The sequence below is a fragment of the Alternaria arborescens genome, assembly GCF_004154835.1.
Source record: "Alternaria arborescens strain FERA 675 chromosome Unknown contig_46, whole genome shotgun sequence".
Classification (NCBI taxonomy): domain Eukaryota; kingdom Fungi; phylum Ascomycota; class Dothideomycetes; order Pleosporales; family Pleosporaceae; genus Alternaria; species Alternaria arborescens.
In genome coordinates, this window is record NW_021167901.1 from 94723 (window position 1) to 121824 (window position 27102).

The window sequence follows — 27102 nt, forward strand, 5'->3', positions numbered from 1 at the left end:
AACCGCCCATGATATAACCGCGGTTTGTTGCATGTTCTGGATTCTTTTTTCACAAAGTAATCCGTCCCTATTGTGATACTCCGAATAATTCTTCCGATAACCTATCCTCAGTACCAGACCCTTACTCGCAGCTTTCCAAACTCTTCTTATACGCCTTCCACAACTCTTCAACACTCTCCCCACAGCACCCCTTCCACAACTTCTCGCCATTGTACTTCTCCTCTCTCAATCCCTCATTGATCCTCCTCACAACATCCTTCCCATGCTCCTTCTCTAACCACTCGAGGAAATATCCTGTCCTCTCATACCCAGCGTCCCAATCACAATCTCCATGCCTCTTCCAATGCGGTGGCGCATACCCAGCCTTCAGCCTCACCCAATCCGCCACGCCCTCCGTGAGGCCCACAGGTGCAGCGCCTTGTCCATTGTGTTGCCAGCAATGTACCATTTCATGAACTATAACACCCATGATCTCCTCTTTCTGCCGCGACTCAGGTACATGTGATATGTAGCTTGTGTTTAGATGTATCTCCTTGTGGTCGTCATCGAGATCTCGTCCCGTAGTGTATGCAACGCCGTCCATCTCCCGCAAGATCAGGGTGACGGAGCGCGTGCCAGGTATACATGATATGGGCAGGTCACTGTAGAGACAGTTGAGGACAGCGTCGACGGCGTATTCGAGCGCGTTGGACGCGTGGATGAGGCGGAGGAAGGCGCGTGCGCCATCGGAGGATAAGTCACGGAGTTCAAGGCGTAGGAGGGGTTTTCGTTGAGGTGTTACTTTTTCGGATAAGATGGGGAGTTGGTTGGTGTGGTCGGCGAGTGTTGTTGCGTTGGCTGAGGAGGTGTTGAAGGGGTGTGTTGGGGGTAACGCGGAGGACTGCGGGGCGGGTGGGGTTGTGTTCGTGGTAGTTGTTGAAGTCATGGTTTGATATTGCTTTGTTGTCTTCATTGATAACCTAGATCGAGAATGTAGAGTTTTGGACACGGATTAAAAAGTCTCGGGACGTTGTTGCCTGAATTTGGTGCTACGTTTGGTCGTAAGAACACGCAAGGGCAACGGAGACGCGCATTTTGTGCTTACGAACGATAAGAGACCGAGCCATGGTCACCCGCAATGTAAATTATTCCGTAGATCCAACCTTTGATCTCAACGCTCTAGTATTAATCTTGTGATTGTTCTATCTAGTTTGAATCTAGTCTATGATGTAGTCATCATCGTTATAGCCTTGAAGATCCGCAGGATTCATCTGATGCAGCTGCATGAACCCTGCCTATCCTTTTGCACAAACACGATATGTTTTCGTGTACCGTCTCATGAACTCTTGAAGACCTCTGGAAAGATTTTGCGTAGCTCCTGCAAGCTCCTGATTTGGTACTTGCTTGCTGGCTGAGCGGGTGCAGGGTCGTTCTCGTCAAGCAGATGCGCCGTCTTCCACCCACGTCCCTCGGCTGCTTTGCAATTAATATAAGAATCGTCTGCGTCAGGACATTAGCAAACCATGTGTAGAGGGAACTTTTGGTCTCACTCACCCACGAAGTAGCACTTCTCGTTCGACTTGATACCGGCCTCCGCCATCGCCTTGTCAAACATCTCCACATGCGGTTTGCAGTAGAACTTGTCCGAGCCGTAGTCGCAGAAGGTTATGCCCTCGAAAAGATCGTCAACCTGCAGAAGCTTGACGACACGCTTGCCATGGTTGATATAGGCATTGGTGAAGAGCCATAACCGGACCTTGCTCGTGTCGATGTCCTCGATTAACTTGCGCAGTTCTGGATTGGGCTTGATGACATCCTCCAGAGGTAACGCATCGTCAACCTTGCTGTTGTACTCTAGCGCATTGACCTTGTGGTGACGAACGAGTCCTTCGATGGCAAGACCATATTCGCGGTAATACCGGTAGTGGAGTTCGTTGGCATCTTCTTGCGACAAGCTCAAGTGGTTTTGGAAGAATTGGTCAATGAGCTCAGCCATCATTCTATGAATCTCAAGGCTCTTTGAGTAGAGACAGTTGTCGATATCGAAGAAGAAGACTGGCTTTTCGTTCTCGTCCACTGTGGCGTTGTTGTTTGCTGTTGAGTCATATTGACGATACTCCATGCTCTCCGGAGGCGCTGCTGTATTGAAAGACATGGCTTCAACTTTATGGATACAGAGGGATTGATTCAAGCAATTGGATGTTAAAATGGGTTGGGATGATTAAGTTATCCAAGTTGTGTTGTCTGGATAGGTGGCGTTGGAAGATTCCAAAGATTGTCTACTTGGTGTAAGCTTTAATTGGGTGTTCGTGATAATACAGATCAAGCATCATACCTTGCGGCAGTGTAGACGAAAGCGAGGCGAATGTTCAATGTACTTCTCAAGTAGACGCGATTGTTGCATTTACAGTCATCGAAACCGTGATGAGTACATGAGGAAGCCACCATCTCCTTCAGGCCTAGTGGCATTACTGGCGCGTGCACCTGCTGAAAACCAGAACGCGCCGTGGCTCCGACATTCATTACCCACCTGCTGGCGTGTTGCTGAAACTCGTTCCCCTTCATCATCTTCCCACCCAGCTCAGTCGCGGGTGTCGCCTGTATTTGTATAATCGCCAGTCTTGCGCTCGCTTGTTGGTGTTTGGTACTAAGCTCAGTTTCGCGTCTGTTGTGATGGCAGCACCAATCGCTTCAATGTCGACAGCCGCAGCGCCGCCGTCGCATCTGAACGGTGCCGGCGCAGTGTCTGCAGAGGTGCTTCGAGAGGCCGAGTTCCTCCAGAAGATTTTGCAGATACGCGATGAAGTGCTTGCTAGCAAACACCCGCGTATTCATCTGCCACCCAAAGTAATTGAACAGGTTGCACCGCGTCTTCCGCAGACTGCTTCTAGCAGACCCACGACCAACGGCACATCCAACGGATCTTCATCGCAGCTGTTTCCTCCGCGTCCAGCATCCTCCACACGGCCTCCCACATCTCCTATACCCCCTACACAGCGACCATACTCGGCCAAGTCTTCCTCTTCGAGCATCGATCCCATCTTGCTCACAAAATCCGAACACCTGGTCAAGGCAGAGCAGCAGCTGAAGCGGCAACAGATAGAGCGCGCCCTGAAGGATCAGTTCGATAAAAAGGGTCGTGGCAACGATGCAGACGAGCGAGAAGCTCTCATCGATGTCGAGCAGTGTTTGATCAAGGCTCACCAGCTGGTTCCGCCTGTGTCTGGCTTACCGTCTCCGACTAACAACAGCGATGACGTTGAGTCATTTGACGAGAATTCGTACTACTCTAGCAAGGCGAACAGTTGGTCCTCAGAGGATGTTGATCACGCTGACCACGCCCATGCTGATGTAGCTCCACTGACTTCACAGGCGCAGCCAGCAGCCCAGCATGTGAATGTCCACTCTCGCCCGGCTGAGCCTACTGTGATCGATCTCGACGAAGAGGCCTATGAGCCGGCCGATGACATAGAAATCTATGAACCCGAGCCTGCACAACTGCATGAGGATGGTGAAGAAGAGGAAGACTACTCTCCGCCTCCAGCCGAGATCGGCCCAAGCGAGCCTCTTAGGGGTCGGCAGCGCAACCGCCATGGGGGTACGAATGGGTATGATACTAAAGAACTCTCTTACCTTCTCATTCCAACGTTTTTTCTTTTCGCATGTCGAATCACCAGCTTGGTCTTCACTACACCGGCTTATCTATTCAGCCATGATTGTATGGTAGCGAGTGTTGCCATACTGTGGACCATCAGCTCTGCTGCCTTGAGGCCAGTCATGGCTGTTCTTGCATGCCTCTCTTCGCTTCCTCATCTGTTTATATCTTCTCAATCATCTTCATACTAACGCTTTGTAGATCACGCCGTCAAAGCCCGAACGGTCCTGCAGCACCAGTTCAAAACCCTCGCAAGCGGAGAAGAGAAGAGAAGCGCGAGCGCGACGAGAAGAAGCGCCAACAACAGCAACAGGCTAGCAAACGTGTGGCCAACTCGCCCGAGCCGTACATTAAAGAAGAGCCGCAGTCACCTCCTCCTTTCGCTGCATACGCCGATTCGCAGCCCAGTAAGCGACGTGCGCTGCAGCCTCATCCCGATGAAGTAGAGCTTGTATCCGCGCAGAACAGTCCCAGGTTGCAACCTGTGTATTATCGTGATCCGGAACCTCTCACACGACCTTACCGCGAGTACGATGAGCCTTCGTCTCCAACTGTCATACGCACACCACAACGCAAATCTCTACGTGATGAACAAGATCTCAGGCGGGTCGCAAGTCTTCAATATGCACGACGACCTTACTCGCCAGGTGGTGGTGGCAATGAGTTGTACGCAGCACCCGAGCCTCGCCAGATTCGCGCAGCATCTCACGCCTTCGTCGATCGTACGGAGGCACCGATGTACCGAGAAGCGTCAGCTCGCCCATCAGCCGCACCCAGATACATACGCGAACGTTCACGATCACCTATCCATGAATACATGCCATCTCAGCAGCTCATGGCTCCACCGCCACGCCGTATTGTCGTAGATCAGTTTGGAAATAAATACTACGCAGCACCAGTGGATGCGCGAGAGTCGATGGCGCCACCTAGCAGACGAGTAGAGGTTGAGCCATACTATGAGCGCGCTGTAACGCGGGAGCCAACAATGCGTGCACCCGCACGTGCAGAGTTGTATGAAGAGGACGCTGTTCAAAGGATGCCTCCACCGCCTCGACGCTACGTTGAAGCATCAGAGTCTGAGATGATTGAGAGTCCGTATCGGCAACGGGAGCCATCCCGGCGTCCTGTAGAGGTGGAATACCGGCCTGCGCCACAATATGAAGAGATGGGCCCGCCACGAGAGTACGCGTCTGCACGATCGTACAGTATGCGCCCAGAAGTTGTTCGACGAGAAGTGCCTGAAGGTTATGTTCGCCATGAGAGCATACAGCCATCTGCGGTTCGCGCCTCACAGCCTCGATTCCGTGAGGTCAGTGTTATGCAGGAGCCTTTTGATGAGCGTCGCTATGTTGGTGCACCTCAGGGTAGGCGATATGTCGAAGAAGGACCTATCGAAGTGGCCTCAGATCCGTTTGTGGAGCCGCGTCGCATGTACACGCGCTACTAGAGCTTGTTTGAACGATAGATTTGTGTTGGATGGTTGTAGGATACCCTAGTTAGTGTGTATGAGATGGGCGTTGGTGTTGCATAGAATTGTAAGAGTCTATAGCGTTGGATAGCCATTGCTAGCGCGGTGTATTCACTTGCATTTGTATTTGGATGCAGTATCCACTCCTACTCTTGGAAGGTGCTCTTCAGTGACTCGAAGTATCAGTGTCTCAGTGCCACCTGCGCACAGGTAGGGCTCCTCGGCTGTGGTGCCGACTAGAGAGTAAGGTTTTCCGTTTTGAGTCTGGTGAGCGGGCACCCGTCATCGCACTGCAGGGGAGACGTAACCGCGCAGTGGGCTCTGACACCAAGAGATGGGCAGATCGCATCCCCACGTAGACAGATGGATCCTGAGGGGAGCGCGGACTGCCTCGAGGATCCAGCTACAAGGGCTGTTTCGTCACACACACACACACAGTGTTTCTCACGCAACCGTGCCTGTTTGACGCGCGTGGGGTGGTTGCAAAGGTGAGGGCTCGAGGCGACGAGGGCGACGAGGTTTATACTTTGTAGAAAAGAGGGTGTGATCGGAGCCCTTCTAGACTTCTATTCTTACTCGGATATGCCATGATGCTGTAATACTGAGCCTGTCTGAGCGCCGGCTATGCTTGTTTCGCGATAGACTGGCAGGGCGCCTCCCGGCCCACACGACGCAGCACAGCTCAACAGGCACTGCAAGCACGCGGACAGCACATGGCACACGACCAGAAGAAAAAAGCACGTCAAGTTGCAATTCAAGGGACCAATCTCGAAGGGCGGTAGAAGCTTCTGCTTTTGGGCTGGGGGGTGGGAAGGGGTGAATATCTTCTTTTTGTTGCACCATGGTCATGGTGTTCGTGGCCCACTAAGCACATGTGACAAGCCAATCACAGCCAGGCACCGCCTTGCTCGACGCTCGCTCGACAGCTGCTGCCCTCCGGTCTTCCTCGTCCTTCTTCTTTCTCCCACTCCCACCACCTCCCGCCCGCCAACACCTAGGGCGTCGACTCCACCACCATGCACAAATTATCAAACTTCCCGGCACAGGCCCGTCACGGCTGGGAGAAAATGGCTCCGTCCACGGCCTTTTCCTTCTCGAGGTCCAACCACGAAATGCCCGTCACAGCTCCGATCAAGCGTCCCTCGACGGCGACGTCACAGCCTCCCGTCATACCTCCCGGCACCCAGGTCAATCTGTCCTTCAACGTGCCCTTTTCATCCAACCTCGCCGGACCTGACCCGGACGACATCATGTGGGCAAGCCCGGGGGCGAAGGCGCGGTGGACTCACCCGGAAGGCACGGCAGATGCTACCCCGACACACAAGCTGCCTGTCCACGCCCAGAATGTCGACAACCTGCGGAACCTGTGTCGAGAAGTGAGCGAGCAGACTGAGGGCCGCGTCTCAGCCAACGTCACGTCGGCCGAGTCGAAGCCGTTACCCGGCCTGCAGCGGGGCCCGTTGCGGGCGCTCGTCACCAACGTGTGCCTGTCTGGCGAGTTGGAAATAGTCAACTCGATGCGCTGCCGCATCTTGAACTCGACGCCCATCTCTCTGGTAGGCTGATGATGCTGGGATTACGCCCGTGAAGCACATGCTGACGTCTTGGCACAGCGATCGTCCTTTGTCGATATCGACTCGCAGCTCATCATCGACCCGCCCTCGCAGAATGTCAAGGGTGCCGTGCTTCAACAGCTCGACATGATTTCAAAGGCCACCAAGGCTGACATCTTCCTGCTGATGCCCAAGCAGCCCGATATCGAGACGGCGAGCTTCCATGGCAACATTGACACAGGCATGGACCCGCGTCTGCGCTGTGCCATCTACGGCGATCTCGAGACCATGGAGCATGCAAAAACGCGTGTGCTGATTATGATCGACCAGATTGTGAGTTCTGCGAGCCCCACAGATGCCCGCTAGCGCAATATGCTAATCCGATGCCGTCACAGCTCAAGCGGACCGTCGATACCATGAAGCTAGAGCTGACTATGCATACGCTTATATGCGGACGTGGGCGCAAGAATATTAAGATGATCGAGTCTGCCACAGGCACAGCCATCTACTTTCCCCCACCCTTCCCTCGCCTGTTCGGCTACACACCGCCGGGTGCCCAGCGAAGGCCTGATGACCTAGTATACATTACGGGTGAGAACTCGGAAAATATACTGCGCGCCAAGCAACGTCTGCACGATCTTGTCATGTCCACCAAGGTCTTTGTGAAGCCTGTCATGGTCACTGACACCAAGCTTGACGCCATCTTGTTGGAGCGTCTGGACAAGGTGCGCAAGATTATTGAGAACAACGGCTCGTACATCCTACTGCCCCCTCTTGGCGTTCAGCGTGGTGTTGTGCGTGTCCAGGGCACTGACGTCTTGCATGTCGAGCGTACTGTGCGCGAACTGATGCAGCTTGTGAGTTTGTCGCACGCACTGTACTCGGATTTATACTAATCATAACCAGGCCGGCCAATTCTACAGTGCTTCGTGGTTCATTACCCATCCTGACCCTACGCAGCGACCACCTACCCCCGCCGATGTTCGCGCTATGCTCTCCGATATCTGCATCAACTCCGGCGCTGAAGTCAGCTTTGAGAAGCTCAACTTCCACATCTATGGATCTGACGATGCTGTCAGAGCTGCACTGATGGTCATCAGCAACATCCCATTCGTGAAGAAATCTCAGTACAACATGAGCGTCAAGATCGAGCTCGCAAACGAGCACAAGGAATTCGTCAGCGGTAAGAAGAACGGCAAGATCAACAAGATTATGAGCCACAGCAGTGTTCAGATCGTCTTCGATGGCTTCAACGAGTACAACTTCTACATCGTAGTCCGCGGTGCTCAGTACGAGGCCACAAAGAACGGTCTAGATCTTGTCGAACAGGAGATGCCTGCTTCCATCTCCTTCCATGTTCCTGACCAGTACCATAAGCGTATTATCGGTATCGGCGGTCAGCACATCCAGCGCATCATGAAGAAGTACTCTGTCTTCGTGAAGTTCTCGAACGCCATGGACCGCGGCGGCTTCGGTAAAGAGGAGGACGACATCAAGGTGGATAATGTCATCTGTCGTACTCCTGCGCGCAATGCTCAGAATCTTGACTTGGTCAAGCAAGAGATCATGGACATGGTTGAAAAGGCTGATGCCGAGTTCGTCTCTGAGACTATCAACATCAACCGCCTATACCATCGAGAACTTATTGCTCGTTTAGACAAGATCGACGAGTTGGAGAAGAAGTTCAACTGCAAGATCACTTTCCCTAGCACTGAGGAAGCTAGCGACATTGTTACGGTGTCCGGTCCTGAATATCAGGTGCCATTCGCAGTCGACGAGTTTTTGGGTATGGTTCCGGAATCCCACGATCTTGCCTTCCCCTCCACCACCGAACTCAGCGAGTACCTCCGCTCTGCCGAATTCAAGGCCGATATTCTCGACAAGCTCAAGACCCAGCACGAGGTCGATGCTCAGCTTCAGCAAGCGCAGACCGAAACTACCGATGGCAAAGAAGAGCAGATCGAAGCCTTCCACATTGTCTTCACCCGAAACAATGCTGGCGGATTGAAGGACGCCATCGACTTTCTTCTCAACAATCTAGTCATGCATGGGCTTGATACTAACACCGTCCGTGGAGCTCTCCCACGTCCCAAGTCTGACTCGTTCGAAGACTCCTTGCCCTTCTTCGAATCTAAGCTGCTCCAGCGTGCGGAGCCGGCTGTTGAGAGCACCGATTCGCCGACTCGCTCTCACTTTGGTGACGATGAGCCTCGCGGTATGCTCGACCGCCTTCGCAAACCAGGTAGCATGTCGTCCTTTACGTCCATCTTCAACGGACGTAAGAACACCAACTCACCCGGTTCGCTCTTCAAGCATGCGTCTAGCAACGCTTCGAAGGCATCCCTTGCCAGCCTTGAATCCACCGGTAGCTACCGTAACCCGTGGAACGACAGCGGCATTAACCTCGCGGACGACGAGCACCACAACAACGGCTGGCCTATGCCAGCCCCTCGTTTTGAGTCCAAGTTTCCTTTTGGTTCCTCTTCCGCGGCGCCTGGGGATGTGACCCCTAGGTACGACCCGCGGGGCTCCGTGGACAGCGGGCGCCCCAGTACTTCTCATTCTGCATCTGGATACCCGGCCCCTATTGGGCCTCCTCGTTAAGTGATACACCAATCTCGAACCATTTATTTGATACCACTACTGTACCCGGCCTTTAACGAAGAATACCCCGCTACGCGTTCATTGTCTCTTGTACGTGTGCGACGACAAAAGAATTATACCCCTCCTACTCTACGGCGAAAATACCCACGTCAAAAGCCTGGCCTGGCTGGTTGTTGTTCGCAGTCTTGTTTTCCTGTATGCGTCATTTTTGCAGTTTCTTGTTTACGGCGTTTGTTTGTTGCTCTCTGTCCGAATGATTCCCCAATTACGGCGCAAACAGAAATATATACCAATTTGCTGCTTTTCTTGTGGATTATGCGTCTTTGTTGGTCCAGTCTTCGTTGTGTGCTCAGCGTTGGGAGTGTGCGATGGGTGGGTGCAAGCTGAATACGATGGGACGATGATACCCCCGCCTGCCAGCCGTGGTGAGACGGGCACTGGTGGGCTACGAAATGGTGTATGGGTAGAAGATTTGGGTATAAAAACTGAGGGGTATGTGTGCGGTTGAATCTTTTTCCTCTCCACTCTTTGATCAATTTGCGGTGGAAGGTGGAAAAACGAATACGCAGGGATATATATGATAGACGAACGAAGAGCACATCTATACCCCATGCTCTTGATGCATTGCGCACGTGCATGTGATGCTTGGTCTGACAATGATGGTTTGAAGAGACATGCCCGAGGGTAGGCTGATTGCATCGACTCAAGTTTGAGGTTTAGGGTTGTTCAGTGTATACACCCTACTCTTTTGAGATTGCGCAGCTAACATGCTGACGAGAAGACGATCGAAAACAATCAAGAAAAGATGATTAGTCTGTGAAGAAAGAAAGAGAGGCGAACGAGAAGTCAGGCTTGGAAAGGACAAAGCAAGCAGGAGACGCTGTAATTTTGAATGGTTGAAGCGTCTTTCTCCACACGTATTAGCAACAATGGCCAGCGTGTTACAATATAGTAGCATATCTCACTCTGGATTCGGTCCATGTAACAGTAGTCCAACAGCTACCAACAATGATTTTTGGGTTCGTTTCAGTTACATAGGCGCTATCTGCTCTCTTCTGACATGGTGGGTACAATGTACTCTTAATGGGCACGTATGCGCTTTTAGCTGTGTAGTCACACTCGAATATTTCGACCAAGATACAAAACCCTTCTGTGGTGTCGTGAAGTTTGCTCATATTCTCATGCCGCAGAATAGTTCTCTTGCCATCACAGGCTGACCCACGAGCGATACTGTGTGAAAAGACACAATGATATCGAACAGCGCACAAGTGCAAAGTTCAGACAAATGTGTAGTCATTGTCGAGCTCTGCCAAATCGTAACGAATCTACCGCTTGGTCTTCTTCTTGGCAGCAACCACCTTGAAATTACTTGAGTCGAGAGGTGCCTGTTGTTGTGTCTGGGTAGTGCTGGCACCACCCTTCTTAGCGACTTCGGACCAACCGCTGCCTGCGGCCTTGTTCTCAGCAGGAGATGCAGTGTTCCGTTCGTCAATGATGCCCTTGTCTGCTAGCTTGCGGCGGCGGAGGAACTCTTCGGCGAAATGGCGCGAATCGAGAGTATTGGAGGCGGAATGCACGGATTCAGTGATGAGCTCAGCGTCTGCCGGGAAGCTAAGAAGGGAGGAGACAAAGTCCTCAGCTGTTGGACAGTTAGTGTTTTGTACAAAGAATCACAACAGATAGTACTCACCATTGATACCCTTGTTGAGATCATGACGAAGCTCGTTAACAGCCCACTTTCGGAACTCTTCTTCGGCGTTGAGCTTCCCAGACTGTCCTCCCATTGTTGCACTACGAGTTACAGTAGGCTTCTTGGCCAGCGATGGTACTATAGTCGAGCTAGTCGAGCGGACTGCACCGGGTACAGGAGTAGTGGTGCCACCTGGCGTCTTTACTTTGCCACTCGCGCCAACAGTAGTCCATGCAGTGCTTCCAGCAGGCATAGCAGCAGCTAGCGTAGGTGTACTCTTGCTAGCCAGGTCAGCATATCGCTTGCCAGCCGATGGAGCTGGAACGGCGGCACCAAAGGCATTGGCCGCAGCAACAGCCTGTGCAGTAGCACGTTGCTTTCGAGCCTCCTCTTCTTTCTGAATCTGCTGTAGTGTCTTCTTGGAACTGGGTGTTGGTTGTGCGGCGACTTTAGTAGCGGCAGGCTTGATCCAGACGGAAGCATTGGCCGTGCTAGGGGTGACAGGCGAGGCACCGCTGGCCCAGGTGGAGCTCGAAGGCAAGCCAGGCTGAACGGCAGGTGACTGGTTTTGGGCTTGCATCTCCTTCTCGAAGGCTTCGCGACGAGCTGCGGCTGCAGCTGCCTCACGCTCTGCAGCCTTCTTGGCCTCCATCTCTTGAATCTCCCTTAATGAAGGTCCGTGAGATGCGTTGACTGGCTCTTTGGCCCAAGGAGCAATGGACACACTAGGGGTATCAGCGGCAGGAGTCGCCGCACCTGAACGAGACTCAGTGTTGAGATTTTCAGCGACGATAGGCTTTCTTTGAGCAGCTGGAGCAGGAAGTGGAGACTGGGATGGCGGAGGTGGGAACGGGAAGATCGCAGGCTCGACCTTGTTCCATGCAGCTGCTGGTTGAGGGGAGTGCTTAGCAGAAGCAGCCTTCTGAACTTGTTCAGTGAGGGACAGCGTCTCCTGACCAACAGATGGTCCTTCGTTCTGATGCTCTGACTGATGATCCTGTCCTTCGTGTTCCTCGGGGGAAGCAGGCTCAGATTGTTCCTGCGATGGCTGAGCATTTGCAGTAGGCGGCTTTCCTATGACGCCTTCTGGTGGAGGGGCGGCATTGGACGATTGCTCCATGTCTGTCTGGACTCGCAAGTCTTGGAATTCCGCAAAACGCTCAGCGAAGTTCCGCGCGTTTTGCATGTCTTCAGGGCCACCAGGGCGAACCGTGGCGTCATGCTCAGCCTGCTCGCGCTTGAGACGAGCGCGGTCGCCAATCACGGAGGCCATGTATTGTGCGTGAGCATCGGAATCTTGCTGTTGTCCAAAAGCGAATGGAGGCTGGTTGTTACGTCCCAGATTCAGACGGTCCATCATAGCAGGCATCTCCTGGTCTCTCCTGTTGCTCAGCATATCCATGCCGGGACCAATCGGACCCAAGCCTGGAACAGGACCGGGACCAACTCTGAAGGTGTTGTCCATGAGTCCCGGAACAGACGCTCCGGCCGCGGCACCTTGAGTAGGCGATGGCTGATATCCGCCTGGCGATGTGATACTGCCGAAACTTGGTTGACTGTGCAGACTGTGCGCGCTGGAGTGGTGGTTGAGCTGGTTTGGCAGCACTCCCATTTGGACTTGGCGGGCGAGCGCTTGTTGCTGCTGAGCTAAGTGCTCTTTCTGGCGAGCCATGAGGTATTGCTCCTCTTGCTTTCTACGCTCGAGAGCATTCTGTTGTTCGGCAGTAAGGGTAGTTCCAAAGCTGGGAAAGCTGTTGGCGAATGGGGGTTGAGCACCTGGAGCAGTGGCAGTGCTAGGACCAGCACCTGCCCAGGAATTACCTGGCTGAGACGTCGCAGGGCCATGCGGGATGCCGATCTGAGGGACCAAAAAGGGCTCACGAGAGTTACCAATACGGCGGATAAGCTGGGCGAGGGGTTCGTAATCAGGCTCTTCAGCCTTCTTCACCAGCAGCTCAGGCGAGAAGAAGCCAGCTTTGTACCAATCGTGCATCTCCAGACCAGAGAAAGGTCCTTGAACATTACCTGAGGGGTCACGGTAGATCCATCTCATCCTGTCAGGCATAACCATCATTCGCTGCTGAGGCACCGGAGGCTGACTGGAGGCTGGACTTCCAACACCTGGCGTGGATGGCTGTGCAGTCCTTGTCGGGTTAAGAGCAGCCATTGAGAGTGAAGTGGTAGCCATGTTCTGAGACTGTCCCGCCGAACCGTGGTCGTCATGGTGAGCATTGGAGAAGTCTTCAAAAAGATTACGGTTTGCGCGGAACGGGCTTTCTGTATCACGGGCTGGCGCCTGCCCCCCAAGGGCATTCCTTGCAAACGAGCCGGTCATGCTGTGTTGCCGGTCACCGTGTGAGGAGTTGTCGTCGGCATGCACCCTGTTCGGATCATTGGATCGCATTTGTTCTTGCATGGAGGGCGGGAACAGAGAGCCAAGCCTGCTAGAGCGGCCTACAGTACCATGTCCAAATAGCGAACTATTGCCTAGGCCGGCCAGAGAAGGCGATTGAGCCTCGCCAACGTTTCCGAAGGCATGGTCAAAGCCCCCCAGACCACCGCGTTCACGAGTCGGAGTGCCCATGGTGTGGTTTCCAGAAGGCCACGCTGCGGAACCTCCTAGACCAGGAAGGCCGCCAAGCCCAGGTAGGGTAGGGAATCCTCGGGCTGGTCCAACGCTAGAAGTCTGGCTGCGGTCACTTGCTGCAGTTTCGAATGGTGCAGACACCTTTCCGAGACCCCCAAGCCCACCGAACGCGTTATGGATGCTCGAGTGAACAGACTGGTCGATATGGAAGCTGCTCATGCCAGGGAAGTGTGCATTCTGGTCGCCGGAATCGTCCGAATCGTCATTATGCTGGTCTCGTGCGTGGTGTGGGCTTTGGTACGGATTCGTGTCCGTCGGGCTCATTGGCTCGTTACCCCGATGGGGCGACTGATCCGTAAAGTTGTTCCTGTTATACATGTCGCGAAGTCCAGTGTCGGCAGTAGTCATCCCAAATGCGGATAATCCAGAATCGTCGCGGTGGTCGGGGCGGTGGGGCGTTGCGAAATTGCCGAAGCCTTGTGGCCGGGGCGGGCTAACGTCTTCGCCGCGCAACGCAGCACTGCCAGTCGGATGGTCGTCTTCGGGGAACGGATCTGTATCGTTACTCATTGGTCTGTTGGTGCGAGTTTCCATCCACGAACTGCCTGTCTTTGAGGGCTCTGCCTCGCTTAGCCTGCCCAAGTTACTCATTGAAGCTTTCTCTTTCGGCCCGTTCCCAAAGTCTTCAATGCTCGGCTTGCCCATCAACCCTTTGAATCGACTCTCGCCACGTAAACTTCCGTAGCCAGGTTTCTTTTCTGACTGCGGCGCTGCAAAGCTTCCGAAAGCGCCAAAACCACCACCAGGAGTCGCGGACCACGGCGAAGCACTACCACCTGGGCTGAAAGGTGCTGTGGTTGCGCGCTTTGCAGAGCCAAAGCCACCAGCACTTTCAACCGTACCCTTGTCTTTTTCGCGCTCCTCCGCAGTGCGACCCTCTACAGGCTCCTTGTAATCTGTCCGACGGCGTACTAGAGCGGGTGGCGGAGTGACAGCGCTGCCTTCTTCGCGCGCGAATCGTGAGGTGGCGGGGGACGAGGGGAACGGATACGCTTCGCTGGTGTCGCGACGGCGGGCACCTGGACGCGCGGTTGTGGGCGAGGAAAGACCATATGGTGTGCCTGGACCCTGCGATACGGATGTCTTGCGTAGCGAAAGGCCTTCTTTGGGAGTGCCGTCCTTGTTCTGCGTGGGTGGTTTCAGCGGCGAATTGACAGACGAGTGGAAGACCTAAGCGAAGAAGCGCGCGTTAGTGTATGTTAGGAAGGTGTGGTGGGGTGTGAGTTTCTACCTCTTTCTCCTCGTCAGTCATGCCGGCCAGGCTGAGTGGCAATATGCTACCGTCTCTATCCCAGCACTGGTCGACCCCGCTCGGCGCCTCCCTCTCTCTGCCATGATCGTCCTTGCGACCCCAAGAAGCGCTCGAAGCACCATTTGTAGCGTGGGGCTCCCATCCTCCCATGTACAAATCGGACAGTCCGTCGTTGAGGTCGCTTGACGCTTGTTGTATCCGGAACAGCTGCGTCAGTTGGTCCCGCGAGTAGCGGCCCTCGAATGAGCTGCCATTGCGACCAGGCTGTGCGTGGGGAGGGACATATACGCCCGAGTTCGTCGACGGGTTCTGTGGCGCGGCAGGGTCTCGTGTAGATGAGTGGTTTGTCGAGCCGGAGAGGCTGGTCGCGTGTGAGGGTCGGCGGAATGTTTGCGTGGCACCGTTGGTACGTCGAGCCCTGTTTTCCGGGTAAGCGTCGGGCAGAAAGAGAATCATGTCGGTAGCGAGCGTTGTGATAAATAGGACAATAAAATCAAGTGCTGTGTCTAGCGACAAGGGATAACAATGTGCCGCATGTAGCTCGATAGTGGTGTGTACATGGGGCGCAGGCAAGGCAAGACTTACCAGTCAGCGCCGGAGTCTGGACGCGCTGGATTGGCATTGTTTCCTGCAGCTGCCGAAGCAAAAGAAGTAGGAGCCATTGTGTGGTGGTGTAGATGCGGATGCGGAAGTGGCTACGAGACGAAAGCGTGGTGTCGAGGCCGAAAGATTTAGTGTGGGGATTGTGGCAGGCGAGTGGTGGAGGCAGGTGCAGTCGAGATGATGTCAGGCTTGCAGCGATTTCGTGCTAGGCAGATCGGGGAGATGATGGCACAGTTCGTCGTGGGACACTTCGGTGGGAGATGTAGTCGTATTGCGGCGACAGAAGAAGAGCTTCAACCATGGCCGAACATTTGAGGTTGGCTGGAGCCGAGATGGATGCACGTGACTTGATCGTATTATGGGGACTTTTTCTTCAACGTCCCGCCACACCAATTGGAAACGACGCGTCCTGCGTCAACGCGTCGCGCCTGCCGATTTCAGGTGCAAATTAAGTAATGACGTCTTGTTCTGCTATCGCCTCCTCGCAGCCACTCCCAGAATGCCGTCGTTCATCCTCAAATCTCCAAGTCTCTCCACTGTACCACCCGGAAGGCACGACTCGACCCGTGACCCCTTGTGAAGAAGGGGAAGGTGCGATGTGTCATCTACGCTGTGTCGCATCGCCGAGCACCCGTCGCAGCTTTACTTCGAGCACAGCCCAGCTCGACCCATATAACGAGCCTTAACGACTTATGCTCTCAGTATCTGCTGCCGTTCTGTCAAGGTTTGTCTGGTATCATGGTTGCCCTGGACCCTTTGGTCGGTATCCTTATCCTATCAGCATCTTCCTACTAGTCTGTTCATCCGTATATGAACCCTGCACATGCTTTCATCCACCTCGTTCTGCTGGTAGATTCTATCCAGTAGGAGTACATGGCTGCGGTAGTGTGGTTTGCCCTTTCCTCCAAAACGAAGTGTTTGCTTCATCTCATTAGTGTATCACAGTGATACCATGATGCCAATTACTGCTTGCCTTGTGTCGTACAGGCCTACTACGGCCGGAGAATCGCCTTGCCAGCGATGGCTATCATGCTGGCCCCGCCTACGCCTACGCCTCCGGTAACTGCATCGACTTAGGTGCGTCCAACCATTCGTACATCATCAACCCGTAAACATCTTGGTCACTTTCCCCCATCTAGCGGCATGTTCGCTTTGGTACAAAGTCGACCACGCAGCACCTCCATGTCTTGGAGTTTCTTCTGCCCTCTCTGTAACACAAAGGGCACCAAATAATTTACACCATATTACTATACCTCGGTTGCCCACAACAATTCTATTCATCGCCCAAGATTGTCTTCCTACTTTGTGACCAACGGGGCCTGAGTTTGCGATGGCGCGTTTGATGAGCTTCCCCACTTGCGGTTTCCGTCCGAACCGATGCTACGACGAATCCTATGGTGGCGATAGCGACGGTTTTGCACGAGACACTAGGGATCAAAGGAGAATGTTTATCGAACTCCAAAGACAAGCATACATGTACAGGCTGCATAACCATCATTCGTCGCCTGGGGGCATAGGAAGGTCTCAACCACCCTTTTTGGATCATGTCAGGCCGAATCCCATGATGGGAAGCCACCCGCAGTTCGGTGTCCCATCACCTCTGGGTGTGAACATGGGTGGTAGTAGGTTAGGCGGCACGGGTGTTATGGGCTTTAGAATGGGCTTTGGTGTGGGGTCAGGCATGAGACTGGGCACAAGAGTGAGTGGGGGCAGACGCAGAAGCACAGGGTTTTCAAGTCAGCCTCCTTTCTTAGGAGACTTGCGGATGGGCTATGGTCAGTCTTCGCCATTCGGCCTCGGCCAATCACCCCAATCACACCCAATATTTACCAGCCGCCATCGACAGAACGACCAGCCATCATGGCCTCAAGGCCGTCGTGTTCCCTCCCCGACAAGCTTCTTTAGCGACGATGAGGATGATGAGAGCGATTACGGCTCCTCCACAATATATAACCACCCGAGACGGAGGAGTGTAGGCATTAGACAGCTTGGGCGGTCACCATACGAAGCTCGACCTAGGCCAGACTGGATGCATAATTATAACGATCGCTACGAGGAGTACGATGACGAGGATGATGAAGATTATGAAGAAGGAGAGGAAGACGAGAGCGATTTTGAAGATTATTACACAGTGCGTCGACGACGGCCGAGGTATTAGCTACTGATTGCGAGCCTTGCTCTTCCACTGCTTGAGATCTTTGTCATCTCCCAGCATCATCAAGGTGTATGGTATGGTCCCAAATTAAAAGCGAACGAATTGTACCACGAAGCGCTTGTATGGCCATCGCAAATGCCATAGGCAGTCGCTACGCTACAGACTTGACGCACTAGTCGCAGACATCTCTTCAATACATCATCATCCACTAAAATCCTGGATTTTCGCCCACTGTACCAGTCAACAAAACTAGAAATCGATTTTATTTGCTCATACAGGAAAGGAATTATAGGGCATGCCTGCTGATTACGAGCATTGTTCCACGAGTGTGCTCCTGATATTTCATGAACGGAGCGCTTTTTCCTGAAGGTTTGCCAACGTTCTCAGCAGCAAACGCACACTATTAGGGTGAAGATGCGTAGTGTTTGCACAACGTACGACGTGCGATTGTTCGAAACTATCGATTGCACTCGGCTCTACTGGAACGTGAATGGCATTTTACTCCGTGGCCAATTAGACGCCTGGTATTTCCAGATTTCGGTACCCTTGTATTCCAGGGCTGCGTTAGCTTTGATGAATGAACGAGGAAGGCAAACATCGAGACCCTTCTGAGGCAATGCGCATGAGTGCTTGAAGATCTTGAGGAGATCACATTCCAGTCGCAACAAAGGTACATGAAAGCTGAATGCTTGAGAGGTCATGGCAATCACCATGCTTGAAGCGATCGGTTTCCGCCAAAACATTCCTGTGTCATCATCGCACAGATCTCACCCTCACTTCAGGGTCCATTGTCTCCATCGAGTATTAAAAGACCATCCCCGACTACCTGAGAAGTGTTCAACTGTGCATCATGTGCATCCTCTTTCATTATGCTTATCAATGCCATCCACCACTATCGGAGACATTGCTTCTGCCTTGCCGTTTCCACCTGTTTCTACCTAGTGAGGGAGAAAAGCAGTTTCTAGACGATCCAAAAGACTCCGCGATTTGCCCACGATTGTGGGAGAAGAAGGTCTCATCTCCGCATTGTATTGAGTGCCTCGCGAGGCTGAGCAGGTGTGGAATGGCGCTACGCGAAAGCGAAAAAGAAAATACTTGACAACCCCAGCACCACAAGCTAGACTTGCAGCCTGATGTTCTGGACAAGGCTTGATCGCCGTGTCTACAGATTCATTCAACCAGTGGAAGGACGGGAAAACAGCCTTCAGATATCGCAAGCCTTAGACAAGCAACGCCACATCGTGAGGCTATCAATCTACCGCTGGAGATTAAGTTTGCGTCGCCTCAGATAACGCCTTGGAATACTACAACTAGGCAACTCGTTTTGATTATCAGCGCCAAGGTTCTGCATGCATGTCAGCCCGCATACATAAGCTTCCCCACATAGCCATTCAAGCTTCGTCCTCCTCTACCACTCACAAGCCTCCGGAGGACAAGTCTACGGCACGGCCCTTGGCTGCTGTAGCCAAGTCCTGACTACCTTTATCTCACCAGCTAATGCATGCTCTGCAACCACTGGAATCTCTGCTAGTGTTACACCATGCTATCGGTCTCGGAACATGGGCACGAAAGAAGAAAGATGCATGACTTTTGTAAGACAGCCCCGATGCACCGATGGCTGAGCGTGGCAGTCTGGAACCTCGGGACTGCACAGATATGGTAGAAGGCTCTTTCACTACTTCTGCGAAGTAGTTGTCAGCATGGAATGCGGGAAGTACACGTATATAAAAGATGATCGTGTAAAGCATTTATCCCCTCCGGTTCAGCGCATCGGTCTACAATCTACAATGGCAGAGAAAACTGTCGATCAAACTACTGTCGCTCCCATCTCATCCGACGTCTCGATTGAAGATGTCGAGCCGCAGGGTTATGATGTTGTCGCTACGAAGAAGCTTCTTCGTAAACTCGACTGGCATCTCATACCGTTCATGTCGCTCATCTACCTGTCAGTTTCCCATTCCATCATCTACTGAAGATCCATCACTGACAGAGTTGCAGTCTGTGCTTCCTAGACCGCACCAACATTGGCAACGCTCGACTCGACCATCTCGAACAGGATTTGAAGCTGCACGGCCTACAGTACAATGACTGTCTCGCTGTTCTATTCCCGTTCTATATTGCTGCTGAGATACCGTCGAATATCATGATGAAGCGTACACGACCGTCGATTTGGTTGACGTTCATCATGTTCTTCTGGTCACTGGCAATGATCTGTCAGGGCTTTGTGAAGAATTATTCCGGATTGATGGCTACCCGAGTCTTTCTGGGAGTATTTGAGGGTGGGCTGTTTCCAGGCGTGAACTACTATATTTCGCAGTGGTATGTCCGAGGCGAGTGTGGCTTTCGCATGGCTCTCTTCTTCTCAGCCGCAACGCTCGCCGGAGCCTTCGGTGGAGTGCTAGCCCGCGGTATCGCAGAAATGTCTGGCGTTGGAGGCAAAGCGGCTTGGGCTTGGATATTCATCTTGGAGGGCCTGCTCAGCATTCTCGTGTCAATGACAGCATACTGGTGCATATACGACTACCCGGCAACGGCCCGCTTCCTCACTCCGAAAGAGCGCACAGAGGTCGAACGCCGCCTGCAACAAGACCACGGTCATCTTTCCAATGACTTCGATATGAAGTATGTCTACCAGGCCATTACCGACTGGAAAATTTACATCTTCATGCTTATATGCATGGCGGGATTTTGTCCCATCTATTCCTTCGCCCTCTTCCTCCCCACGATCATCAAAAACATGGGTTATACTGCCAACGACGCACAGCTCATGTCCGTCCCACCTTATGTCTGCGCATGTTTCTTCACCATTGTCGCGAGCTGGTACGCTGATCGCGTGAAGAAACGTGGCATCTTCTTAATGGGGTTCCAACTTGTGGCTATCGCAGGATTCGCCATGCTTGCCGCAACTGGCAAGCCCAGTGTCCAATATGCCGGAACGGTGCTTGCGGCTATTGGGATCTATCCCCAGATTCCACTGGGTATGGCGTGGAACAGCGGAAATATTGGAGGTAGTTTGAAGCGTGGGACAGGCATTGCCATGCAGGTAATGGGAGGTAACTGTGGAGGTATCATAGCGAGTTATGTCTACCTGTCGCGTGATGGACCAAGGTTTATTATTGGACACAGTATTCTGATCGGATTTGTCAGGTAAGTCATCGACACGACTGGATCGATCTAAAGTTGGTGTGCTGACGCATTGTAGTATGGCTTTTTTCCTGACATTTTTCATGTCAACATGGTGTCGATTGGAGAACGCGAGACGCGACAAGATTGCGCTCGAAGGCGGGACTCAGGAGTTGACCGAAGAGCAGAAGTTGCTGGAGCGAGAGCTTGCCGATAATGTGCCGTGGTTTCGATACACTACTTAGAGTGGGGTTAGTTATCGGAGGTGCTATTTATACTTCAGGCGGCTGCTAGCTCAAGCCTGACCTGGAGTATCATGTGGGTACCAGTCCCATGCGGGTCATAACATCATTATGCCATTAAGAATATAGTAGTCTAAATAACACCAAACCAAAACCTACACTCAAACCATCCTGGTCGGCTGCGTAGGTGCCATAGCCCACTCCGGAGGCTCCTCATCGTATCTTCTCTCCATCGGCCTGCTGACCTGAGTTGGTTGCATAGTGGACCATGCCACAGGCCCCTCATCGTACCGCGTATCAAACGCCCGTTCGACATTCGGCACCAGCTCCACAGCCTCCGCCTTCTTTACCCTTCGTAACTCTTGCTCCTCCAAAAGTGTGCTCTTCACTGTGCGCATCTTCATGTAAATCCAGACACCCATGGCAATAGTGATGATAAAAATAGCGCCGAACATGACCGTCTTGATCACGTCGTCGTTGCTCTCTTGTAGGAGCAACACACCTAGGTAAACGAGGAAGATCTGTTTGGGCAGAGAGAGGAAAGTAGCGACGACGAAATGCCAGAACTTGACGTCGCAGGTTGAGAAAACAGCGGTGGAGAAATGCGCTGGGATGGCGGAGAGACGAATGACAAGCACGATGAAGAAACCGCCGTCACGTGTTAGACGTGCCATAGCGCCATAATTCAAGTTCGTGCGCTCCAATTTCAGAGCCTTGGAGCGGAAGGAGTATTTGAAGGCGTACCATGTGCCAACTGAGGTGGATGTTAGTATGAATGCATACGGAATTGTGGATTTGGTGAGGCTTGCCTTCGCCGATGAATGTGCCTGCTGCAACAATCGCGAATCCAATCCATAGGCCATAGACAACACCACACAACAGCGCGATAATCTCATGACCGAACAAAGGAGGGAAAGAAATGACAATCAGGATAGCAATAGGAATCAGCCATCCTGCTGGCAAGTCTCGCACTTTCTCGGACCACGGCCGTAATTTCTGCACAGACACCGTTAGCCACGTGTTCGTCGACACCAAAGCAAGACAGCGTAAACTTACCTCAACAACGGCGTCATGTTTGATCGTGATGATGACAGTCAAGATGCCAATGACGATGAACAGTATGTGCCATGCTGGATGCTGAGTCAGACATGAAAGCTCTGTTGTCATAGGGGCGGCTTGCGCTCTTACGGATGTACTTGGGGGCGAGGAAGAATCTTTTCCAATCGAATTTCTGGTATTCTGTTTCTTCCGGGGGACCTTGAGGCTTCTTTTTCTTAGGCGCGCCATCCATCATACCCGACATTTCGATGTCGTTTTCGCGTTTGCGGAACCACATGGCGGATCCTACGAGTGTACTGCCCTGCTCCCGCGGAGGATTTGCCGTGTTAAGAAACCAGGTTCGGGGGTGACTGCGCTCCCGGGGTCAATGCACAAAACGAACGTGAAAGTCGTGAGGATCCGTTATCGCAATCGCTCAACGACGTAAGGGACGCAAGTTGTGAGAAGGAACGCTGGGCAAAAGTAGGTTGGCGGTGCGTGGTGTTGGTGGCGCGCAGCTGAAGGTGGATAGGGGACTGATGTATCAAGCTTCGCGCCTTGAAACCGGCATAGCCACATCCGCGTAATTGAGCGTGGGCCAATGGCGACGCGCCGCGACGTTGCTATGTGAGACACTGGCGCGGGAGATCGGCGCTTGCACTGGTGCGAGTTTTAAAACCATCCACCAGTTTCGCCCTGTTTGCGCATCGTTTGCCATGGATCTGCACGCGAGATTTCAAGGCCTTGGAATCGTCTTCATGCGTCGCCGTTGGAAGTCCGATACCCGAAGCGCTCGGCAGATCTCAGGATGGCGGGTTCCTTGAGCTGGCTTCCCGTATAAAGTGGGCGGTGCATGCATGCGCCTCAGCCATCATCTGCCCTTCCCCGTGTTCGTCCGATATCAGCTCAGATGGAAGGCAACGGAGATTATATTTAGGTAGCGCTGCTGATCATTATACGATCCAACGTGGTTGACCGCTAAGTAACGTGAGGACAGTGAATTGATGCGTTATGACGCCGTGGAAACACATATACCATCGGGCTCAAGGGCATACAGAATACAATAAATGCAGCCACAAACAGCATCTATATTCTTTTCATCCTGGATGATGGTCGCAGTCGCAGCTCGTAATTCCAGACGCCAAACTCGTTCGCGGGAATTTACTGTGCAGGACGATCCGCTCGATCTTGCATGGCTCAAAGTTCTCCATCGGCCGATGCGGCCATCGATGCACCAACACGCAACAGTACGCCGTGTTCCACTATAAGAGCGATGGTGGAGTGTTAAATCCGGTTTCTGATAATCATAACTATGAAGAAGAGGAACACTGTGGGTGATTCACAGAAGAGCTCTGTGCGCGGATTCCGACAAACAGCGAGCGATTCATCGCCATTTGCTACTAATGTAACCATGCAAACAAAAGCAATAAATTGGTTGAGTATTATCGACCAATGTTGCACCTAACGCAACGCCATCTCAGGTCGGCCAGTATCATTCTGCAACCTTCGGACCCTCGTATCCTACCATGACTCCGCCAATGTCAACAACTTGCGCATCGAAAAGACATTCAAAGTCGTTGCGCTCAACAGCTTCAATCTCGCCTTCAACTTCATCCGCGACCTGATCTGCGTTACTCTTTCCACCTTCGAGGAAAGCCTGGCGATGCTCATATTCGCTTGTCTGAAAGTCTTTGTCCTTGCTCCATCCCTTCGGCTTTATCTTTATCAACTGGTACGCAAATATCACATCACCCTCCGCCTCGAACCCATCCATCACCCGCGTTGTCTTGGAAATGCCCGCCCCGCCACCCAGACTCACGTCTGGGCTAACCTGGCCACCTGCCTCCCCTTCAATAGCGTTTGTGGAACTCTTTTCGCCTTCTAGTTTGAAGTCTTTAGCAACCTTGATACCGGTGATCATGTAGACCGGATTGCAATATACGCTATCCAGACGCATGTACTTTTTTACTGGTTGGTCATTGCAGCGAGCCTTGAGTTCGTCTATCGGAAGATCTTCCGACATGGTTATTGTGTCAAGAGACGTCATCGTAAAGTTCGAATTCTTGGTACGCTCATGATTGGTGGAGAGTCCTAAGCGGAAGATCTGGAGAAAAGTGCCCCAGAGGTTAAGGCTCAAGCTTGTAGCGGTCTCGACAGATAGACGCCAGTTCCTTTCGGTTATCGTATCAGTTGCAATAGGCGGCTTTGTCGATTCCGGCCTTGTGAGAACCATGTGCGGTTTTAGCGGGTTTTTGATGATGTTACCAATCGCGATTTTCCCACCTGGGCGGAAGCTCCAGTTGGGGGCTAGAAAGTACGTGGGGTTTTGAACGTTGCTCATGGCTATCGTTCGAGAGAGAGGATCCGTATATATTCCAAATTCCACATCGCTCTCGGCTGAGTTCAGTCTTATAGTATGGGATGCAGCCACGTCCTCGCTAGCTGCAAGCTCACCGGCGCGACTAAAGATTATGAAGCTGTAATATGCAAGCCGCGTCACCCACAAGCGAGCTCAGCGCTATTCTTGTCGCGGGGTATCTTCAGCTCCCAGCTTCTAGGTTTGTTTTAAAGGAACGGAACCATAGCGCGCGGAGGGGGGCTTTAGTCACGTAGATGTCGCTATATTGCACCTAACATAGTGTTGTAGTGATGTTAGCAGAGTGTCTATACAGTGTTAATAAGCTAACGCAGTGTTCGCGCGCTGTTTAACCTTAATATAGCGACATTTACGTGACCAAAAACTCCCTCCGGACCGTACGGAATACATCCGCTGTCTGAACGCCGCTTTAGATTTCCAAGGTTCGATCCTCTCACTACACGTCTTTTGTACCTTCATAGCAGAACCTTATGCTCTTTTTATGACCATGCAAGTGCATTTTTAATTCTCTCACGTGCATGCAGACTTGTGTTATCGCAAAGCTGCCAGGGCGCTAAGTACCGCCTCTCTGAAACCAGCTGGTCTTTAGTCATCTCGCGAAACACACTTTGTACTCCGAGTCGTGTTCGTACGCTAGATCGATAAACCTGAAGCGAACTGTCCCAATCCACAAACATGATAATGGTGGCTGCAATGGCGGCGACAATCGGAGTTGCGACAGAGCAACCGGACTTGATGAGTCTGCTGTCGTCAGGTCCACCACAAGGTACGTCAGTTGCTAAAGTGCCGTAACGACATCCTGGCTTGTGTCCAGGAGTGACTGGGTTGAACAAGTCTTCGAAAGATCCTTTATAGCTTGTACCTCGAACGGGAATGACAAGCTCGTGGTTGGCTGGAAATAGTTCAGGGCTGTTGAGGCCATCATTGTTAGCAGCGGCGAAGAACAACATACTGCTGGTCTGTTCGATAGCTTTCTTAGATAGCTCAAGTGTACGATCGAAGCCGAAAGACATCGATACGATTTCAACACCTTGGCTATGCGCATATCGTACTGCCTGCCCAGGCATTGTCAGCAATGGGTCACTTGACTTGCTTGGGATTATCCTTGCCTTCGCTATGTTTTCATCTGCTTGTGCAAGATGCTCTGCGTCTTTCGCAACTCTGATCACGTATACTAGTGCCTTTGGAACCAGTCGAAGTAACAGAGCCGTCAAGGCGGTTCCATGTTTTTTTGGATCCTGGTCTATCGGCTTATAACTTCCAGCGACACAGTCATACCATCTGCCGGATCCTTGGAGGCCATTGAGGTAATGCATGCCAAGATCGGAGAAAAAGTCGTCATCCGTGTTGCACCCAGTATCGAGTATAGCGATCTTGATAATATTACGTTGATTTTCGCCTTGCGCAGATCTCTCCAGAGACCTGATACAATGATCGAATTTATCCAACCATGAGGAGCTATCTAACAACTTCAAATGCGTTAGCATTGCGAACGAGGGAAGAGACCCAAACTTACAGCTGAATTCGATGACAGCAGTGCCGCATCAGTAGGAGATGCATCGGTTGTGCCTTGTATACGTGGCATTGTTGGAGGCTGCGCTGGTAATATCCTTACCGGAACAGACTGGGGACACGGCGCATGTCGCATCGGTTCAAGATCGATCTTTCTGGGATCACCATACATAATTTCCAACACGCTATAGAACTTAGCTACAACACAGCTATAGAGCTTTTCCTGTACTTGAGCAGGATCTGTACCGAGATGAGCAGTCTCTGGGCCCACACATGTGTTGATAGCGTCGCTAACAAATTTGAGGGTCTTGCGTTTCTCGAGACGTCTTACCCACACACTTGATTTGATGATTTCGCCTGCTGTCAGATGGATTGCGTTATCTTTTGGTTTGCCGTTCGCGTCTCTATGTATTGCTGGAATATGAGTCTCAATGCCTTGGCCTAGCTCGATCTCAAGTAGTAGTACCCCCAAAGCCAAGATTTTGGGAAATTTATGTGTGCTCCGTGGCGGACTTGCGAGGTCGGCCATTCTTCTAGAAGAAACGAGAGCTTCTAATTCAGCGGAGAGAAACGGCCTGTTGTCCAACAAATCTTTCTCTTGTCTCATGAACTGAACCGCATGCTTGGTCCAATGTTCGGGCACCAGCTCGGAGTGGTAGAACTGCCAAACCGCCTTGGACAATAAATAAGATAGTAGAAGCCTGCGATCGCGGTCCTGAAGTTCGACGGAACCGAGAATGTCTGCCAGAGAAACACTGGGTGAATGAAGCGCAAACCTCTTTCCGAGGATCGGCAGTTCTCTCCCATGGTCGTACAAGCCACTGCTGGATGCACTCAGTTGCAAACGTTCCAAACTTGTTCGGCGGATGAGAGCACAGAAATCGGATACAGTTTGTCCTTCTGGTTCGAAACGGGTGCTTTTTGGAGTTGATGTTGGTTCCTTGTCGAAAGATCTTATGGCGCATCAGGTCGACAGGGGGGCATAGCATTATGGCAATGGCACTTGCTTGGTACATACGAAGGCCTATGGTATAGCTCTGCCAGTCTCCTGGAGTAACATAGCAACAAGCTATTCCAGATTGCCTTTTAACCAGAATGCAAACCCTCCCTCTGTGACCGTCATGCGCAAAGAGTTAGCTAAAGTCTACCTCAAGGGGATTTGGACAACATACCTCTCGTGGAAAATCTTTAAGCAAACCTCTTT

The 27102-nt window shown here is 52.3% G+C and overlaps 10 protein-coding genes across 10 annotated transcripts; 4 read left to right on the forward strand and 6 right to left on the reverse strand.

Annotated features, from left to right (window-relative positions):
- Positions 1-121: 121 nt before the first annotated feature.
- On the reverse strand, positions 122-925 carry AA0111_g11257 (hypothetical protein; the record flags this gene model as incomplete). The annotated part of the gene is made up of 1 exon (XM_028645101.1): positions 122-925. One exon carries the CDS (start codon positions 923-925, stop codon positions 122-124), a length of 804 nt encoding a protein of 267 aa, XP_028501135.1.
- A 390-nt stretch (positions 926-1315) lies between these two features.
- On the reverse strand, positions 1316-2134 carry AA0111_g11258 (hypothetical protein; the record flags this gene model as incomplete). The annotated part of the gene is made up of 2 exons (XM_028645102.1): positions 1316-1479; positions 1534-2134. 2 exons carry the CDS (start codon positions 2132-2134, stop codon positions 1316-1318), a joined length of 765 nt encoding a protein of 254 aa, XP_028501142.1.
- A 539-nt stretch (positions 2135-2673) lies between these two features.
- Positions 2674-5081, forward strand: AA0111_g11259 (hypothetical protein; the record flags this gene model as incomplete). Its single annotated transcript, XM_028645103.1, has 2 exons — positions 2674-3587; positions 3836-5081. 2 exons carry the CDS (start codon positions 2674-2676, stop codon positions 5079-5081), a joined length of 2160 nt encoding a protein of 719 aa, XP_028501143.1.
- Positions 5082-6118: 1037 nt separating this feature from the next.
- On the forward strand, positions 6119-9259 carry AA0111_g11260 (hypothetical protein; the record flags this gene model as incomplete). Its single annotated transcript, XM_028645105.1, has 4 exons — positions 6119-6658; positions 6716-6988; positions 7051-7512; positions 7562-9259. 4 exons carry the CDS (start codon positions 6119-6121, stop codon positions 9257-9259), a joined length of 2973 nt encoding a protein of 990 aa, XP_028501169.1.
- Positions 9260-10584: 1325 nt separating this feature from the next.
- AA0111_g11261 (hypothetical protein) lies at positions 10585-15510 on the reverse strand (the record flags this gene model as incomplete). Its single annotated transcript, XM_028645106.1, has 4 exons — positions 10585-10898; positions 10950-14766; positions 14828-15266; positions 15434-15510. 4 exons carry the CDS (start codon positions 15508-15510, stop codon positions 10585-10587), a joined length of 4647 nt encoding a protein of 1548 aa, XP_028501168.1.
- A 1505-nt stretch (positions 15511-17015) lies between these two features.
- Positions 17016-17609, forward strand: AA0111_g11262 (hypothetical protein; the record flags this gene model as incomplete). The annotated part of the gene is made up of 1 exon (XM_028645107.1): positions 17016-17609. One exon carries the CDS (start codon positions 17016-17018, stop codon positions 17607-17609), a length of 594 nt encoding a protein of 197 aa, XP_028501184.1.
- A 1784-nt stretch (positions 17610-19393) lies between these two features.
- On the forward strand, positions 19394-20974 carry AA0111_g11263 (hypothetical protein; the record flags this gene model as incomplete). The annotated part of the gene is made up of 3 exons (XM_028645108.1): positions 19394-19551; positions 19605-20753; positions 20809-20974. 3 exons carry the CDS (start codon positions 19394-19396, stop codon positions 20972-20974), a joined length of 1473 nt encoding a protein of 490 aa, XP_028501170.1.
- A 158-nt stretch (positions 20975-21132) lies between these two features.
- AA0111_g11264 (Golgi apparatus membrane protein) lies at positions 21133-22307 on the reverse strand (the record flags this gene model as incomplete). Its single annotated transcript, XM_028645109.1, has 4 exons — positions 21133-21725; positions 21781-21967; positions 22028-22101; positions 22160-22307. 4 exons carry the CDS (start codon positions 22305-22307, stop codon positions 21133-21135), a joined length of 1002 nt encoding a protein of 333 aa, XP_028501183.1.
- Positions 22308-23501: 1194 nt separating this feature from the next.
- AA0111_g11265 (hypothetical protein) lies at positions 23502-24350 on the reverse strand (the record flags this gene model as incomplete). Its single annotated transcript, XM_028645110.1, has 1 exon — positions 23502-24350. One exon carries the CDS (start codon positions 24348-24350, stop codon positions 23502-23504), a length of 849 nt encoding a protein of 282 aa, XP_028501165.1.
- An 814-nt stretch (positions 24351-25164) lies between these two features.
- On the reverse strand, positions 25165-26427 carry AA0111_g11266 (hypothetical protein; the record flags this gene model as incomplete). The annotated part of the gene is made up of 3 exons (XM_028645111.1): positions 25165-25295; positions 25339-25855; positions 25903-26427. 3 exons carry the CDS (start codon positions 26425-26427, stop codon positions 25165-25167), a joined length of 1173 nt encoding a protein of 390 aa, XP_028501167.1.
- Positions 26428-27102: the final 675 nt, after the last annotated feature.